Genomic DNA, 17,239 nt, shown 5'->3' with positions numbered 1-17,239 from the left:
ATTGTGATCGAAGGTTAAGCAGTAGATCTTTCGAATTTTTGAGAATCCACATCTGGTTAACACCACTGGTAGAATATATCTCCTCACAATATTTTTGCAGCCCATCTTTAACTGTAGAAAGAATAGTAGTTAATACTTTAGAAAGATGTTTAGTCGAACATTTTGAAGACCCAGCTATGTATCGTTCTTTATATGGAGTTTTGTGTAATTTAGGTATCCAGTATAATGAGAGCAAGTTTTCTTCGTTTTCTTTGATGTTGATACAAAAAGAAAGAAGGACAGATTTATGATTTTGTAAAAATTCATCCTTGGTAAATGATGTTAAAGAATATGTAGGATTACCAGTAATTTTATCAATTCCAAGCTCTGTAGTGAGACATTGCAAATAATGTTTTTACATATGAAGACAATATTATTGGAGGCTTTATCTGCCGGAACAACGACATATTTGTCATGCAAAGAGGATAAAGCATCCACAACCTCCGGATTCTTGAAAGGGTTAAAAATTCTAGTACTCATATTACATCGTAGTTTTTGTATGCGCCTCTGAATGCATGATCGAATTGCTTTGATCCATTCAGACAAAGTGTCCAGTTCGGGTTCGTCTGGTTCGCGCTTTACCCATTGTCTTGCATAGTCCTCAACTGCATCCATCAGTAACTTGAAATTCTTTTTCCAGATGATGGGCTGGGGGATTCTATACTTTGGTCCCTTGGCTAGCAATTCTCTTAGTTGTTCATTTGTAACAATACCAAGGTCACCAGTAATAATATGACCAGCTGGACTTTAATTGTATTGAGAAGATGCACATGAGCAATCCGGAGGCTTGGATTTTGTATCTTTGAGGTAAAAAGCCTCTAAAACTCTCTTGTGGTTGAAAATAACAGGTGTAGCTTTATTTTTGAAGTAATGAGGTATAGTTTTTGATGGAAAATATTGCCAATATTTACAGCATCTAAACCTTTTTAGCGAATTCTACCTTAAAAAAGTAACGTTTTTCCTCACTATTGGATGTAGTCAATACGGGTTTGAATAGACTATGGTTGGCAATGTCCATGATAATTGCAACTAATCTATAAACCATGACAATAACTTTAAGTGAATAAGGTAAGTGTCAGGTGAACCATGTAAAACAAATATGAATATCTTTCATTATATTTACCAAATAAAAAGGTCCCATTGTTTATAGTTTCTTAAGTATCTGAGAAATATACCAAACCAGAAAACGTAATATTGTCCAATCAGCCATAAAGAAAAGTCAATGTCCGATTAAACCTGCCAGACAGACATGTATACCTTACACCGAATACAATGGTCCCTTTGCTTAGTACCTGAGATACATACCAAACATAAAAAAAACTTAACATCGATCAATGATCACTATTATATGAAAAGATTTTGATCATTGAACCCTGTTTTATGGATAAGTATGCCGGCTCACAAGGTTAAAATTGAGAATGGAAATGGGGAATGTGTCAAAGAGACAACAACCCGACCATATAAAAAACAACAGCAGAAGGTCACCAACAGGTCTTCAATGTAGCGAGAAATTCTCGTACCCGAAAGCGTCCTTCAGCTGGCCCCTAAACAAATATATACTAGTTTAGTGATAATGAACGCCATTCTAATTTCCAAATTGTACACAAGAAACTAAAATTTAAAAAATACAAGACTAACAAAGGCCAGAGGCTCCTGACTTGGGACAGGCGCAAAACTGCGGCGGGGTTAAACATGTTTATGAGATCTCAACCCTCCCCCTATACCTCTAGCCAATGTAGAAAAGTAAATGCATAACAATACGCACATTTAAAATTCAATTCAAGAGAAGTCCGAGTCTGATGTCAGAAGATGTAACCAAAGAAAATAAACAAAATGACAATAATACATAAATAACAACAGACTACTAGCAGTTAAATGACATGCCAGCTCCAGACTTCAGTTAAACTGATTGAAAGATTATGATTTCATCATATGAATATCAGGCACAATTCTTCCCGTTAGGGGTTTAGTATCAAACCATCATAACATATATGAGAGGAACATAACCCGTGTCATGCCAACAACTGGTTTTTGAATAAATGTGTTTAGTTCCGATGCAAAGACCCTATAAGAGAATTAATATTCACGTACAAATAAGCAATCTTTAATGACCTGACAACAGTATCGTAACTATATCCCTTATTGATAAGTCTATTTAAAGGTTTTGTTAGTTTATGAGGTGAATACTGACATTTTTGTGCTTTATAAAGAATATTCCCATAAAAAATAGGATGTGAAATACCTGTGTCACAGACGGACGGATGGAGAAGTCTTTCAGTGCTATTTTACAATATTGACCAAAGAATCAACGATTAGAATAAATAAATTATTTAATAAACAAACAAAAAAAAATAAACAATTAAGAAGAAAAATACATCAACTTATTATAAATATTAAAGTCCAAATAAATAGTCCAACAGCTTCAGTAGTTTGTATTGTATATCCAGATTACTTCCCTTTATATCGTTATGACGGTTATGGTATCGTTATGACGGTTATGGTATCGTGCACGACAGTTCCACTAAAATATGTAGATATGTTGTTTGATGAATTATCATGTATGATTGCGTTCAATCTGTATGACCACTCCTTAACACCGCAGCATTGTATAACTCTGGTGCAGGCTGGAACCTGGTAATAATATAATTGTACAAACTCTTTAGTACGATTATCAATTTAGATATGCTTTTTACTTGCACGTTCATGCAACATAAACATGAACTCTATAATCTCACGTTCATAAAATGAACATATATATTCTATTAATTTACATAGATAAATACGCACATACATTTTATATGTAGCAAAATGTGTCACACTGTAATAAATATCATAACCTTGCATGATAGTTTCACGTACATAAGGAAATTCGGAACCTTGTACACATAAATATCACGTACATTCAATATGTACCCGTAATTAACAATCTTGTTCTTGTTCACTAGTAAAACCGCAAATATCTGAATATAAAACATTGTTTTCATATCATTAAATCCGGTTACAAAATATTTTCTAAATTATACAATTTACATAATGGAAAATTATCTACAGAAGTCTGAAAGTTTCGGAAATTTGATAAACAAAGTAACATACAGAAAAGTATATATAAATATATGTAAGAATAAAACACTTACCTCGGAATTGATGCACTATATGCAGTAGAACCATTGTAGGTTAAATTTAGCTAACGAATATAAAATGCTCTAACGAGTGTGGCATCCTTCCACACGAAAATCCCAAGCAGAAATGAAATGACAACGTGTCCAAAGAAATCATCTGACCACTGTTTAAAAATAGCCAAACTTGTCCGAAGAACTCGATTGACCACTATTTAAAAATAGTCAACAGGTGTGTAAATAGGCCAAGCCTAATCAGTGTGCGTTTAAACACAGGTGAACCAAACTTAGGCCAAACGTACATATATACATAAAAGCGTATGTTAAAACTATGTATAAAATAAACCGTGAACAATAGGCGTCCTGCGCAAAGACTGCAAGTGCAATTCTCTGATCATGACGACAATTTCACAATCGTTATCTATATACAAGCTCGACTAAATAAATATGTGAATAACTCTATAAAATACATCTGGATCGTGACATCACCTCCCAAATTTGAGAAAGTATTCTTACTTTCACTTATCTCCACGATCCTATATACGACTCAAAAAATCTGCTCCAACGTTGTCCTTTCCTTTGATGGCAACAATCCTGAACCTATACGGTTGTAACAAGAGTGACCATCTCATCAATCGTGCATTTGCAATTTTAGACTTTTGCAAATATATCAAAGGTTGATGGTCGGTCTCTAATATAAACTGTTTACCATATAAATACCTTTGAAATTTGCTGATTGCCCATACAATGGCTAGGCATTCTTTCTCGATAGTGGAGTAATTTCGTTCACTAGCTTTTAGTTTTTTACTAGCGTACGATACAGGCAATCTAATATTATCTTCATCCTGTAGCAGTATAGCGCCTATTCCATTATCAGAAGCATCAGTTTGAAGGATAAATACCTGAGAAAAGTTTGGCAACTTTAAAACAGGAGCTTTTACTAATGCATTCTTCAAACTTGAAAATGCTCTTTCATGAATAGCTTCCCAACGTACCTGATTTGGTTGTCCCTTTTTCGTCAGATCAGTAAGCGGACTTGCTATATCTGAGAAATTGGGAACAAACTTTCTGTAAAATTCAGCCATGCCAATGAAACTTCTAACTTGTTTCTTGGTTGTAGGCCTATGAGCATTTTTGATTACCTCAATTTTATCTGGATTTGGTGAAAGGCGATCTGTTCCGACAATGTGACCTAAAACTTCAAGACTGCTATACGCTATATAACACTTTGAGGGTCTTGCTGACAAATTAGCAGATGCCAACCTCTCAAATACACTCTCCAAAACCTCCATATGGTGATTAAAAGAACGTGTGTACACTATAATATCGTCAACAAAGTTATCAACGTTTTCCAAACCTTCTAAAACTTTTCTCATACAACGTACAAAAGTAGCACCACTATTGACCAAGCCAAATGGCAGAACCTTGAATTGGAACAATCCTCTAGGTGTTTGGAATGCTGTTTTAGGTTTTGCAGCATCCACAAGACTAATTTGCCAATATCCCTTGGTTAAATCAATTTTAGATATAAACTGATAACCAGATAACTTTGAAAACATCTCTTCTATATTACCCATCGTTTCTGCGTCGAAAATTGTAATACTATTTAAACCTCTAAAATCTATACAAAACCGATTACTCTGATCTTTCTTCTTCACAATCACAAATGGACTTGAATAAGGACTATCTGATCGCTCAATGATATCCATTTCTATCATCTTATCGACTTCCTTATTTACCGTGTCTAGCATAGCATATGGTATGGGATAAGGTTTAAATCGAACAGGATCATCAGAAGTCAACTTGATATCGTGCTGTAGTACATTTGTCCTACCTGGAATATCTGTCAACACGTGTGAGAACTTATCTAGTAAACACTGTACCTTAACTGTTTCATTTGCTTTTAAAGCTTCGTTGATATGAACATCTCGTAATGTCTCCTTAGCAACTGCAACGGGCGTTTCGATTAACTCACTTTCGTAATTGTCTACATCGTCTGTATCTTCATTTTCGAGATCTATAACTGATACTGTAGCAACAAAACCTACCTTGTGATCTGGTGCACTAACGCACACGTTAGTTTGCTCACGTTCAACATACAGTTTCAACATGTTGACATAAAACATTTTAAGTTTACCTCTAATATCAATTCTGTAATCAAGATCACTTATCTTTTCTACTATAGAGAATGGTCCTTTCCAATGCATCAGCAACTTATTTGCTTTAGTAGGTAATATCACCAATACCTTTTGACCTACCTTCATCTTTCTTGAACGTGACTTTCTGTTATATATACGTGACTGTTTACGTGACGCTTTCTCCAAGTTTTGTTTAACCAATTCACAAGTCGATTCCAATCTTTCTCGTAAATTGATAACATACTCGTATGTGGACCTCACTTCAGGATCAGTAATTTCTCTAGTCCACAATTCTTTAAGAATGGTCATTGGACCTCTGACTGGCCAACCATATACCAATTCAAATGGGGAAAATAAAACACTCTCCTGAGGTACTTCTCTGTAGGCAAATAATGCTGGTCCTAAATACTTATCCCAATCTCGCGGACGTTCTGCACATAGTCGCTTCAACATCAGCTTCATCGTTCCGTTAAACCTTTCAACGAGTCCGTTGCACATAGGATGATACGGTGTGGTAGTAAGCTGCCGAAGAGAAATCAGTCTACTCACCTCAGACATTAAATTGGAAGTAAATTGTGCGCCCAAAACCTACCCGACAAAATATATCAATCAATGCTTCCGCTACCCTTTCTGTCTCGATAGATGGTAACGCTACTCCTTCTGGATACCTTGTAGCGTAATCAACAAGTGTTAGTTTATACCGATTTCCTTTATCAGTTACTGGTACTAAAGGTCCAACTATATCTACAGCTACTCTTCGAAAAGGTACATCTATGATAGGGGTTTTACCCAAAGGAGCTCTAACTTGCTTACCTTTTGGTACAGTGCGTTGGCAAATATCACAGGACTGGCAATACCGCTTAACATCGGATTCAACTCCTGGCCAGTAAAACTCTGATAATACACGATAAACTGTACGTCGTGTAGCCATATGTCCCGCCATCAATGACTCGTGTGCTAATTTCATGACATCGCTTCTATAAACTTCAGGAACGACCAACTGACGGAATAACTTACCATTTTCTACTTTTGGCGACATAAATTCTCTATACATAAGTGTCTTTTTCAATATGTAATTTACCTTTGTACCATTGGTCTTCTCAAACTTTCTGCCTTCAGCTACATACTGTCTAAGCTTCGACAAACTTGCATCAGACTGCTGTTCATGCTCAATGTCCTCTAGACTAACATCCTTAATACTTCCTGGAACTTTTAATTTCGGATATGGATTATCTCTCTTCTTCGCTTGCTGTCGAGTTACTACACTTACCGACGGAGATATATCGGGATCATAAGGCTCCCTAGCACCATCTATGTTTCCTATAATAACATCATATAATGGTTGTTCCATACACCATGCTTTTACTTCACCTTGATAATAAGGACTGTCTATAGTAATTATAGCTATAGGTACTTTAACACTCGACCCATCAGCTAATACACATGTCTGATAATCGTCTAGAAAACAATCTATACTTACAAGACTTTTCTTTATAACAACTCCATTACATCCTGTATCGCGAAGTACTGTCACAACACGGTCACCTAACTTACCTTTAGCTACAGGCATTTTGATTGGTTTCTTTTCACACTGTTCAGGTATTGTAAGATTACTTACTTGGGTAGTAATAATGCTATCAGTAAGAGTAATAACATTCCCGCAAATAGGAGTTTCCTTTCCCCGTGAACCACTATTTTGTACATTACCAACCTTGTTTTTCAATAATGGACAGTTCGATATCAAATGATCTGATTTGTTGCACTTAAAGCACTTTCTATCAAATCTGTTTCCACCGCCATAACCTCCTGTATGTCTATTTCTATCTCTATCACTTTGCTTTGGCGGTTCTTGGTTCCGTGCATTGTTGGGTTTTTGAGCCGGCTGTGACTTACCTTTTTGAGTCTGATTTGTAAGTGATACTATATTTACTCGCCTTGCCTCCTTAAATTGATCAGCATACCGAGTCATATCATCTATGGAATTCGGTACTCTCTCTTTCAAAAATAACATTACCTCGTTATTACATATGTGTAAAAACTGATCTCTTAACATAAGATCATAAAGTCCATCAAACGTCTTCACAACATTAGACATATCAATCCACCTACTAAAATAACTACCCAAACGAACAGAAAACTGTTGAAACGTTTCACCAAGCTCTGGACGACAAGATCTAAACTTCTGCTTAAACCCATCTTCGGTCATGTTATACCTCTTCAACAAACATGTCTTAAGAGCATCATAATCTAATGCTTGATCTGAGGGCATCAAAGCGTACACATTTAATGCATTACCTTTAAGAAGTGCACTCAAATGAGTGGCCCATATTGATTTGTCCCATTTTTTCGATATAGCATACCTTTCATAACGACGCAAATATGCATCCATATCATCAGTACCTTCCTCAAAAGGAGGTAGTTTAGGTACCTTTGAGGGGTTAACATTACCTTTTTCTTCCCTGTGTTTTTCAGTTTCAAATAAACGAGTATTATCTAGCCTTTTCAATTCCAACTCATGTTCTAATCTTACCTTTTCAACTTCCCATTCTTCTTTTTCTCTTTCTCTTTCAAAACGTCTATCATCGCGTTGTTTCGCCTGTTGTGACTCAATGAACCTAATTAAATCTTCATTGGCTAACCCTAATGACTCACCATACTGTCTTAACTCTTTAAGACTCTCCATGATTAATTCCTGCTAATATGACTTGCTATGTAACAATAAACTAGACCAAGGACAATGCTCAATATATCACATATATATATCTCGTAACACTACGCTTTAGTATCACAGTTGACCATAGCCTGGTCCACAAGTGTCAATCACAACACAAATAAACAATCGCCTTAGTCTAAATCTACTCTAAATAACAATACCTACATTAAATCTACTGTTTGTACTTGCAGCGTGCAACAACACCGAGGTAATGTAGTGTAGAAATTTTACAAATTCTGAGGTTCCAAACTATCAGGTTTCTGTCGACATTACAGTTTCTGAAAAATACAATAGTAAGCTTTACTACACGTTATAAATGAATATTCAATGTATATAAAAAAAAATAACAATTCTTCTATAGAAAATATAAATTTAACTTCAAAATGTATAAGAAAAAAGACACTTCAGACTTATCCCACTTCTGACACAGACGGACGGATGGAGAAGTCTTTCAGTGCTATTTTACAATATTGACCAAAGAATCAACGATTAGAATAAATAAATTATTTAATAAACAAACAAAAAAAAATAAACAATTAAGAAGAAAAATACATCAACTTATTATAAATATTAAAGTCCAAATAAATAGTCCAACAGCTTCAGTAGTTTGTATTGTATATCCAGATTACTTCCCTTTATATCGTTATGACGGTTATGGTATCGTTATGACGGTTATGGTATCGTGCACGACAGTTCCACTAAAATATGTAGATATGTTGTTTGATGAATTATCATGTATGATTGCGTTCAATCTGTATGACCACTCCTTAACACCGCAGCATTGTATTACTCTGGTGCAGGCTGGAACCTGGTAATAATATAATTGTACAAACTCTTTAGTACGATTATCAATTTAGATATGCTTTTTACTTGCACGTTCATGCAACATAAACATGAACTCTATAATCTCACGTTCATAAAATGAACATATATATTCTATTAATTTACATAGATAAATACGCACATACATTTTATATGTAGCAAAATGTGTCACACTGTAATAAATATCATAACCTTGCATGATAGTTTCACGTACATAAGGAAATTCGGAACCTTGTACACATAAATATCACGTACATTCAATATGTACCCGTAATTAACAATCTTGTTCTTGTTCACTAGTAAAACCGCAAATATCTGAATATAAAACATTGTTTTCATATCATTAAATCCGGTTACAAAATATTTTCTAAATTATACAATTTACATAATGGAAAATTATCTACAGAAGTCTGAAAGTTTCGGAAATTTGATAAACAAAGTAACATACAGAAAAGTATATATAAATATATGTAAGAATAAAACACTTACCTCGGAATTGATGCACTATATGCAGTAGAACCATTGTAGGTTAAATTTAGCTAACAAATATAAAATGCTCTAACGAGTGTGGCATCCTTCCACACGAAAATCCCAAGCAGAAATGAAATGACAACGTGTCCAAAGAAATCATCTGACCACTGTTTAAAAATAGCCAAACTTGTCCGAAGAACTCGATTGACCACTATTTAAAAATAGTCAACAGGTGTGTAAATAGGCCAAGCCTAATCAGTGTGCGTTTAAACACAGGTGAACCAAACTTAGGCCAAACGTACATATATACATAAAAGCGTATGTTAAAACTATGTATAAAATAAACCGTGAACAATAGGCGTCCTGCGCAAAGACTGCAAGTGCAATTCTCTGATCATGACGACAATTTCACAATCGTTATCTATATACAAGCTCGACTAAATAAATATGTGAATAACTCTATAAAATACATCTGGATCGTGACAACCTGAACGTATAAGAAGCCTGCCATGTACTAAATCTAATTATCTTATTAATAAATAAGAAAAAAGAAGAGCATTACAATGTATGTGATTAAGAAACTTAACATGTTTTCATGTATTCACTGAACCATTAAAAACAATGAACATATAACAGAAGGAAACTTCAAAACATGAGGTATTTCATCTTTGCTGTCAATGGGTAATCATTGGCTAGATTGGAGTATCTGCATCCAGGTCTCCTAAGAGCACTAGATGTCTATTCGATACAAAAATAATTAATATAAACATGAAGATGTGTTAACGAGTGCAAATGAGACAACTCTCTATCCAAGTCACAATATATAAACAGTTAACAGTAAAAAGTTAAAGGCATTCAACAGGGAGCCTTGGCTCAAACCTAACAGAAAGCTATAAAGGACTAGTGAAAAACAATTCAAACAGAAACACCAATGGTAATAAAAAAAAACAAGAAAAGAGACGAATCTATGGACCACACCTACAAACTGCAACCACTGAACAGGCTCTTTACTTTATTAAACCTTTTATTAACATTTTAATCGTTTAACCATTTATCCTAACTTCAAGATATCTTCTTCACTTTATATGATAACTTTTAACTTATGAAGTATACAAGATTTCTTATGAAGTAAAATTTAGAATGGAAATGGGGAATGTATCAAAGAGACAACAACCCGACCATAGAAAAAAGTGTATAAGCTATCTTCTAAACTTTACAAAATATCTTACATAATTTATTAGAAACCTTACAAGTCAGGAATGTGGAAGTTTTTTTCTAACAGTTTGATTGCATGTATCTTGCATTGGAGTTTCTTTTGTTCAATTTCAGTGTTTCTGTTCTTCCGTTGTTTCCCTCTATATTGGTTGGTAAGTAGGATTTGTTTTCTCTCAATTGATTTACGAAGTTTGAACAGCAGTACTACTGTTGCCTTAATTTAAAAAAAATAGAAAATATATAATAAAGGATATAAAATATCTTATAAAGTTCATAGATATCTTAAAAAGTATTTAAGATATCTTCTACAAACTAGTTTATATAAGATTCTTTATATTCATATGAGAATTAGATATTTTATATAGTATGTGATTTCTTATATACTATTTGAGATCTCTTATATTCTATTTGAGATATCTTATATATTTTATGAAACTTTAGAATAAATAGTAAAACAGCTTGCCATACTTTTACCTTTTGAAATATATAATTGTTGATAACTTGTGACATCAGTAGTTGTCATCTTTTTTAGACATTACATATGTCAGAGTTTTATTTAAACTAATTCTATGCAAGACAAAAATGAACAAAAGCTAAATATTAATAAATTTTATCCTTAAATAATGTTACCCATAATCTACAGTACAATAGTTAAAGCATAAACATTTTGGAGACAAAATAAGTTCTACATGTACTCCATTATGCATAAATATAATATTAATGTTCTTCAATACACACTCCTTTATTGCCTTCTATATGATACATGTAGCACCATAACCTGTCAAAAAGTCAACTAAAACATGACTGGATATATTTCAAATTGTATGCCTCAAAATTTGATAAAAAAAGAGAGGTACATTTGATTTAAAAAAAAATTGAACAGAGTATTATAATAGCTAATTTTGGACTATTTCTTTTTTAAAGTAATCTAATAACTTTATTTTAAGATTTTATTATGTCTGTTTCAAAGATAAAGTAATGCAAAATTGAAGAATCAAGTTTCCTATACACTTCATTGAAATACACGCATTTGAGACTTCAATAAAATGGCCTGTCCATGTTTTTTCTGAAAATTACAACAGTTTTGATAATTTGACAAAGTTCTCAGATCTGCTAATTTTGAACGCATGTATATACTTACTGTATTATTTGGTAAAGAAAGAGCTATGATTCATTTTTGGGTAAAATAAAACACTCTGTATGGTTGATTTTTCAGTTCAAGTGTCAATAAAGCCAAAATATCTACATGCATAATACAAATATTTGATAGTGTGCATGTAGTAGCCATGCACACATAAATATTAATTATTAAATAATAGGAGCTGGATTAGGTGTGGTACACGCATCCTGATTTTAGAAGAAAAAAAATATCCAAATCTCTTACTGCGTATTAAATCTAATCGATCTGCATTTCCTTCTTTCAAAATCTCTCATTTCTAAAAAAACAAGATAATGCATGCAAAATTATTCGGCTGAAAGCCAAGGCTGATTAATTATAAGATGTCGTACATGAAATTCAAAACTGCTTCTAACATGTCTAATGACAGTGTTTATGCTAAAATACACCAATGAAATTTTAATGACATACATAAATTTTATAATTGTACATATATACCATGTATACCGAAATTCATTCAATTATACATGGTTATAAGCAATACACATTGTTTTGGAACAATGACAGTGGCGGATCCAGAAATTCTCATAAGTGGAGGCCCACTGACTGCCTAAGAGGGGGCCCGCTCCAGTCACGCTTCAGTGATTCCATATACATGCTATATAAGCAACAATTTTTTTCCCAAAAAGGGGGGCCCTGCCCCTCCCCCTAAATCACCTCTGAATGGAAAATAAACAAAAGTACATACATGTGCAAATGGTATATATAGATTGACTTGAGATAACCTCAGTCTTGAGATAAGAAGTACAGGTACATACATATATATCTTGTGTAAGCATCATATGATAATACAGTGTACGTGTAAATGTTTGTGTATATTAAAAAAGCATAGTACATGTATATTGAAAAAGCAAGATTATTGACTAGGTTTAGATAAGTATTAATGATATTTACTTTCAAAGTTTCTGACAGAATTTTTTACCTGATTATAATTGAATTTCTTTTTCTATTAAAAGCCACGAAAGAGTTCTTGCTCTTATCAATACAATCTTAACCATGTTAACATACATGACATACATGGTAGCAGTAGTTTTTATTTGATCTGCTCTCTTCCACAAAAATCAAACACGAAAAGAAAGAGAGTGTTACACTGTATGGCACACAAAGCACCCAGGTACATGCTCCATAAAGCCTTTAGATGTTTAGAATTAAGCATACATGCCAACCCCATTCTGATTTTCAATTCAAAGTGGTAGAATTCGAAGGGGCCTGAACTCTGCAAATTTTTTCCCCACAAAAACATATATATATTGAGCAAAGATGAAAAATTGTGCATTAGTGGGACATTTCAATCCAAAGTGAAAATGTTGGATTATAAGCCATTTCAAGCAGTTTGACATTTATAAATTTAGCAACACATCTTGAATATCAAGAAAATACAATCCTTAAACATTTGTCAATATAACACTATTGAAAGATCTAAAATTAATAATGTACACTTTTAGCATGTTTTAAAATATGTTCATTTGTACATAGAGAGACACATACAACATATATATACAGGTTAACATTGTGTACAATATAATACATTGCAATGTACTATATGTCTCTGGTACATAACTTCTCCGAAACTTCCATTAAAAATATATATTGAATAACATGAATAACATGTATAAGTAGCTGGCCACCTAAAAAGCCCTTTGCATTTGGTTTACACATTGCAGATTTTGTGTGGTTTGCCTTGAATGTAATCAACTAGCTGTGCAGGAAGTGGTAATTTACCCACATCACGGTAACTCACAAGATGAAGAATAGCTCTACGACACAAATATTGCAGGTTTAGTCTTACGATGGGTAGTTTCTGTGTTATAACTTTACGATTGTATGCATGGTTTTTCATAACAGCAATCGTAGCTTCACTTGGTGAAAAGTATGGGAAGACTTGTAAATTGATGACCTCACTAGCAGGCCAGTAGCACCCTCGGACATCTATTCGGAGCAACAGTTCAAAGTTTACATAACTGATAACTGCCACAATATTTGTCCGATACTCTTTATTATAAAGAGGATGAACACATCTAACCACTATATAGTCTCCTAAAGGACTTGATTTTATCTGCTGTATTGATGCTGGGAGACGAAAGGTACCACTCTTTCTAACAACATTCCAGTCACCAATAGATCTCAGTTCTATTTCTTTGTAAAAAGCAGTCAAAACAAAATTGTCCCCAGCTTGAGAGTTGAATGCTAGCACATGGGCTCTGAGTGTTGGAGGCACAGCATTAATCCTGAGTTTTGATGCTTGCGGCATCAAAGATATATTCTCTATCATGTAATTATCTGGCAGCGAAACAATTCTAGTTAAATTATCAGGGCGTATCAACAACTGCTGTTTGTTAGGAGAGATATAACACTCATACCATCTCTTACAATGGTAAAACACCACAAAATGTCCTAAAACTTGCTTATTTTCCAAATCTAAAATGTAAAATCTTGGTGACAAGTGGTATCTATTTGTGTTAATTTGAAGAACAGCCATGGTGTCATGGTAACCAATTATACTGCATTCACGTCTGTTCCTGTTATGTCTGCTATGAAGCCAATAGGGATCTTCTAATCCAGTCAAGGGAATTCTGGGAAGTTTAAAGGAAGAAAGCTTCCATTTTTGCTTTTCAATCAAAGTTAATTCTGATTTAGATTTCAACTGGGATACAAGCTGCCTCCCATCGTATGTGTCTGGTTTGACTAATATGCCATGACGTTTTCTTGCCTCACGACATGTTGTAAAATCGGCAAAATCTGTAAACCCTTCCACATTTTTGTACTGTTTAGCCCATTTACTATATGATGTTTGGGTTGACCATAATGGTGGTGCAGACAATAACTTAGTATAATAACTGTGTCTATTTGTACACAGATCTTCTTTCTGGTTACTGCTTGCATTCCCCATTATGAGTATAAAGCTGGCTACTGTTTACTGCTTTCATTTCCTATTTGCAATACCCATGTTCCTTCTGGTCACTCTTTCCACATTTATTGAACCATTCCACTATCCCAGTTCTTCTGATACCTTGTGATTCTTCATCTGAAAGAGAAACAACAATTCTCTCTTATTAACATTCTTAAGGTCTACAAAATGATATTCTGAAACTCTTTAAACTAATGAAAGTATATATCTATATATATTCAAGATAAAAGGCATGAATTTGACAGACACAATAAATTAAAATGAGATATAGCTCTAGACAGGAATAGTTTAATATACATGTACAGACCCTAAAATGGTTTACATGTTTAACAAAACTAATAACTTTAAGAATGAACTTATGAAAATGTTCATGATATTTTGACAAAAGAGTGGATTATGATTGGTGAATAATATAGACTAGATAATCACTGCAGCCTTATAGCCTAGGAAGACCCACTAAAAATGTTGAAACTTATTTTTAACAAAAGTTGACTATTACATGTACATGTATCTAGCATTTTCAAATGAAAGATATACAATATGTTAATGATGTACAATGATATGTCATTGTATGTATCATGTTTATCTTATCTGGACATATAAAAACTGTATGGTTGACAACAGCTCCTGGATGATTAATCTGTCAGTAACCTAAGTAACCACATGGTTAGCTAGCTATTTGTAAGCTTAAGCTTCCAGATAAAAAATTCAGATTTTCTTTATCTTTTTAAAGATAAAGAACAAAACTTGTGTTTGCCTAGCTATATCCAATATAATTTGAAATTCCCTATTACTCCATATTACATTATAAGGGCCCATCATTCAAAATTCAGAACCATCATCCTATCAGTAAATCCCTCATCATCATGATCATGCTCATCCTTTTTTTACAAAAATATAATATCAGTGTGCCAAATTGCAATGGCCAAGTTTTCTTATTTGATTTTTTTTACACTTTTGATGTCTTTTATAAAAAGCTATATATATCATGTATATGCTAGAGATGGAATGATGGATTTTGTTTTCTGTTAAACTACATGTACATCTAACCTGAGATATCAAGTTATAGTAATCTCGTGCAGTTTTTACATTTTTATGGGCTTGTCGACTCAAAAGTCTTTATATATATATATATGGCTTTGTAAGTTTTAGTGAGCATGTGTATGTCTTTTTGACAACTGTTTACACATGTATGTTACATGGTTTATACCAAAGGAAACTGTCATTACCTCATGATCACCATGATTACAAGTTTTTAATATTCAAAATCAGAACTGGATAAACTGTTCAAATCAAATTTTTTTAGTTTTTAAATTACAGGTTACAATGTGTTTTTGTTGGTTGTGGTAAATCTTATAGACAACTTTCGAGTTCGATGCATTTCCGTCAAAAACTTTGGTTCTACTTAAAATCATTCATGCTTTTAGAGGCATCATCACTCCCTTTCCAATGCTGATCTTGGTTGTGGTGTTGAACATCATTAATTTTTAGCATTGCTAATTAAGTAATCAGGTGTTTGTCCATTTACCATCGTTGACCATGTTTACAATTTAATACATCCAAACTGATTGTAGGTATTTTATTCTTTTTGTAAAAGATAGCAATGTTATACATGTTATAGAAGAGAACAAACAATTAGATGGAACAGAAATACATGTGTATTACATTCAACTATAGTTCTTCCTTGTGCTGTTGTTGCCATTTACACATGTACAATGTACAGGATGACACTTGTTACTGTCACTTAGGATCAGAATCAATTGAAAGCAATGCTGATTAATGCTGATGGCTGTTGATTGCTGTTCTTGATAAGTTCTTTAATATATATTCTTATAATAATTATACCCAATAATCTTGAAAAGTTAAAAACTTGAAAATGTAATCAACATATTGTTGTTTTAAACTCATCCAACATCATGAACATTGTCCAATGAAAATATTCGTCAACATGGTCAAAGGCCAACTTTTTTTTACGGTGCAGATTTGACATTATTATAAAATTCATAAACATAAACATTTATGACTTACAATATATGTTTTCCTTTTAAAAAGTATTCCATATATTCTTTATAAATATATTTTTTGATTGGTGCCTGTTCAACATTGGGCTGGATCAATGTGGGAGGAATTTACTTGGGCCAGATCAATATGGGGCCAGATCGATATGAAAGCTATACGCCTTGTGCGTCAAAAGTTCAAGCCACTGGGTTAACCAGGATTAGCAATAAGGTGTATTCCCTGTACCCCCAAAAATGTCACTACCTTGAAACATATACATGTATGTATGAAGTCAAATGTACTATGGCATTTCAATTGTAAAGCATCCATCTGATTATTAGTGATGTTTTAATGTTAATGAAGAGAGGTACATGGCGGGCATGTATGCATCTATTTTCGAATTGTAAAAGCTGATTACTGCTATAGGATTTTGCCATAATTTTGCATAAAACTTGCTCACAGTAACAGTGTATATTGCTCTTAAAACGTAACTATAATCAATAAAAGTGGAACTACTTCAGTAATTCTGTCAAGTTTTAATTGCAAATGCACATTGTTCGATAAAATACCTACATTGTATTAAATAAATGTTTATTTTTCGATCTTCGTCAAAGGGGATTTTAAAGTGTGGGGAGAGGAACG

The 17,239-nt window shown here is 33.4% G+C and overlaps 2 protein-coding genes across 2 annotated transcripts; both read right to left on the bottom strand.

Annotated features, from left to right (window-relative positions):
- Positions 1-5,843: 5,843 nt before the first annotated feature.
- Positions 5,844-7,976, bottom strand: LOC134706181 (uncharacterized). Its single transcript, XM_063564889.1, has one exon. It carries the CDS (start codon positions 7,974-7,976, stop codon positions 5,844-5,846), a length of 2,133 nt encoding a protein of 710 aa, XP_063420959.1.
- A 4,463-nt stretch (positions 7,977-12,439) lies between these two features.
- On the bottom strand, positions 12,440-17,239 carry LOC134708577 (uncharacterized). The gene is made up of 2 exons (XM_063569226.1): positions 17,171-17,239; positions 12,440-14,716 (listed from the first exon to the last, which is right to left on the bottom strand). The coding sequence occupies exon 2, from the start codon at positions 14,579-14,581 to the stop codon at positions 13,343-13,345; it is 1,239 nt and encodes a 412-aa protein (XP_063425296.1). The 5' UTR covers positions 14,582-14,716; positions 17,171-17,239; the 3' UTR covers positions 12,440-13,342.

Source organism: Mytilus trossulus, chromosome 2, assembly GCF_036588685.1.
Source record: "Mytilus trossulus isolate FHL-02 chromosome 2, PNRI_Mtr1.1.1.hap1, whole genome shotgun sequence".
Lineage (NCBI taxonomy): Eukaryota > Metazoa > Mollusca > Bivalvia > Mytilida > Mytilidae > Mytilus > Mytilus trossulus.
This window is presented reverse-complemented; position numbering and strand designations above follow the sequence as displayed.

What these genes read in the sequence shown, in the direction of transcription:
- LOC134706181 (XM_063564889.1), bottom strand. Translation starts at nt 7,976, where the DNA reads ATGGAGAGTCTTAAAGAGTTAAGACAGTATGGTGAGTCATTAGGGTTA.
- LOC134708577 (XM_063569226.1), bottom strand. Translation starts at nt 14,581, where the DNA reads ATGGGGAATGCAAGCAGTAACCAGAAAGAAGATCTGTGTACAAATAGA.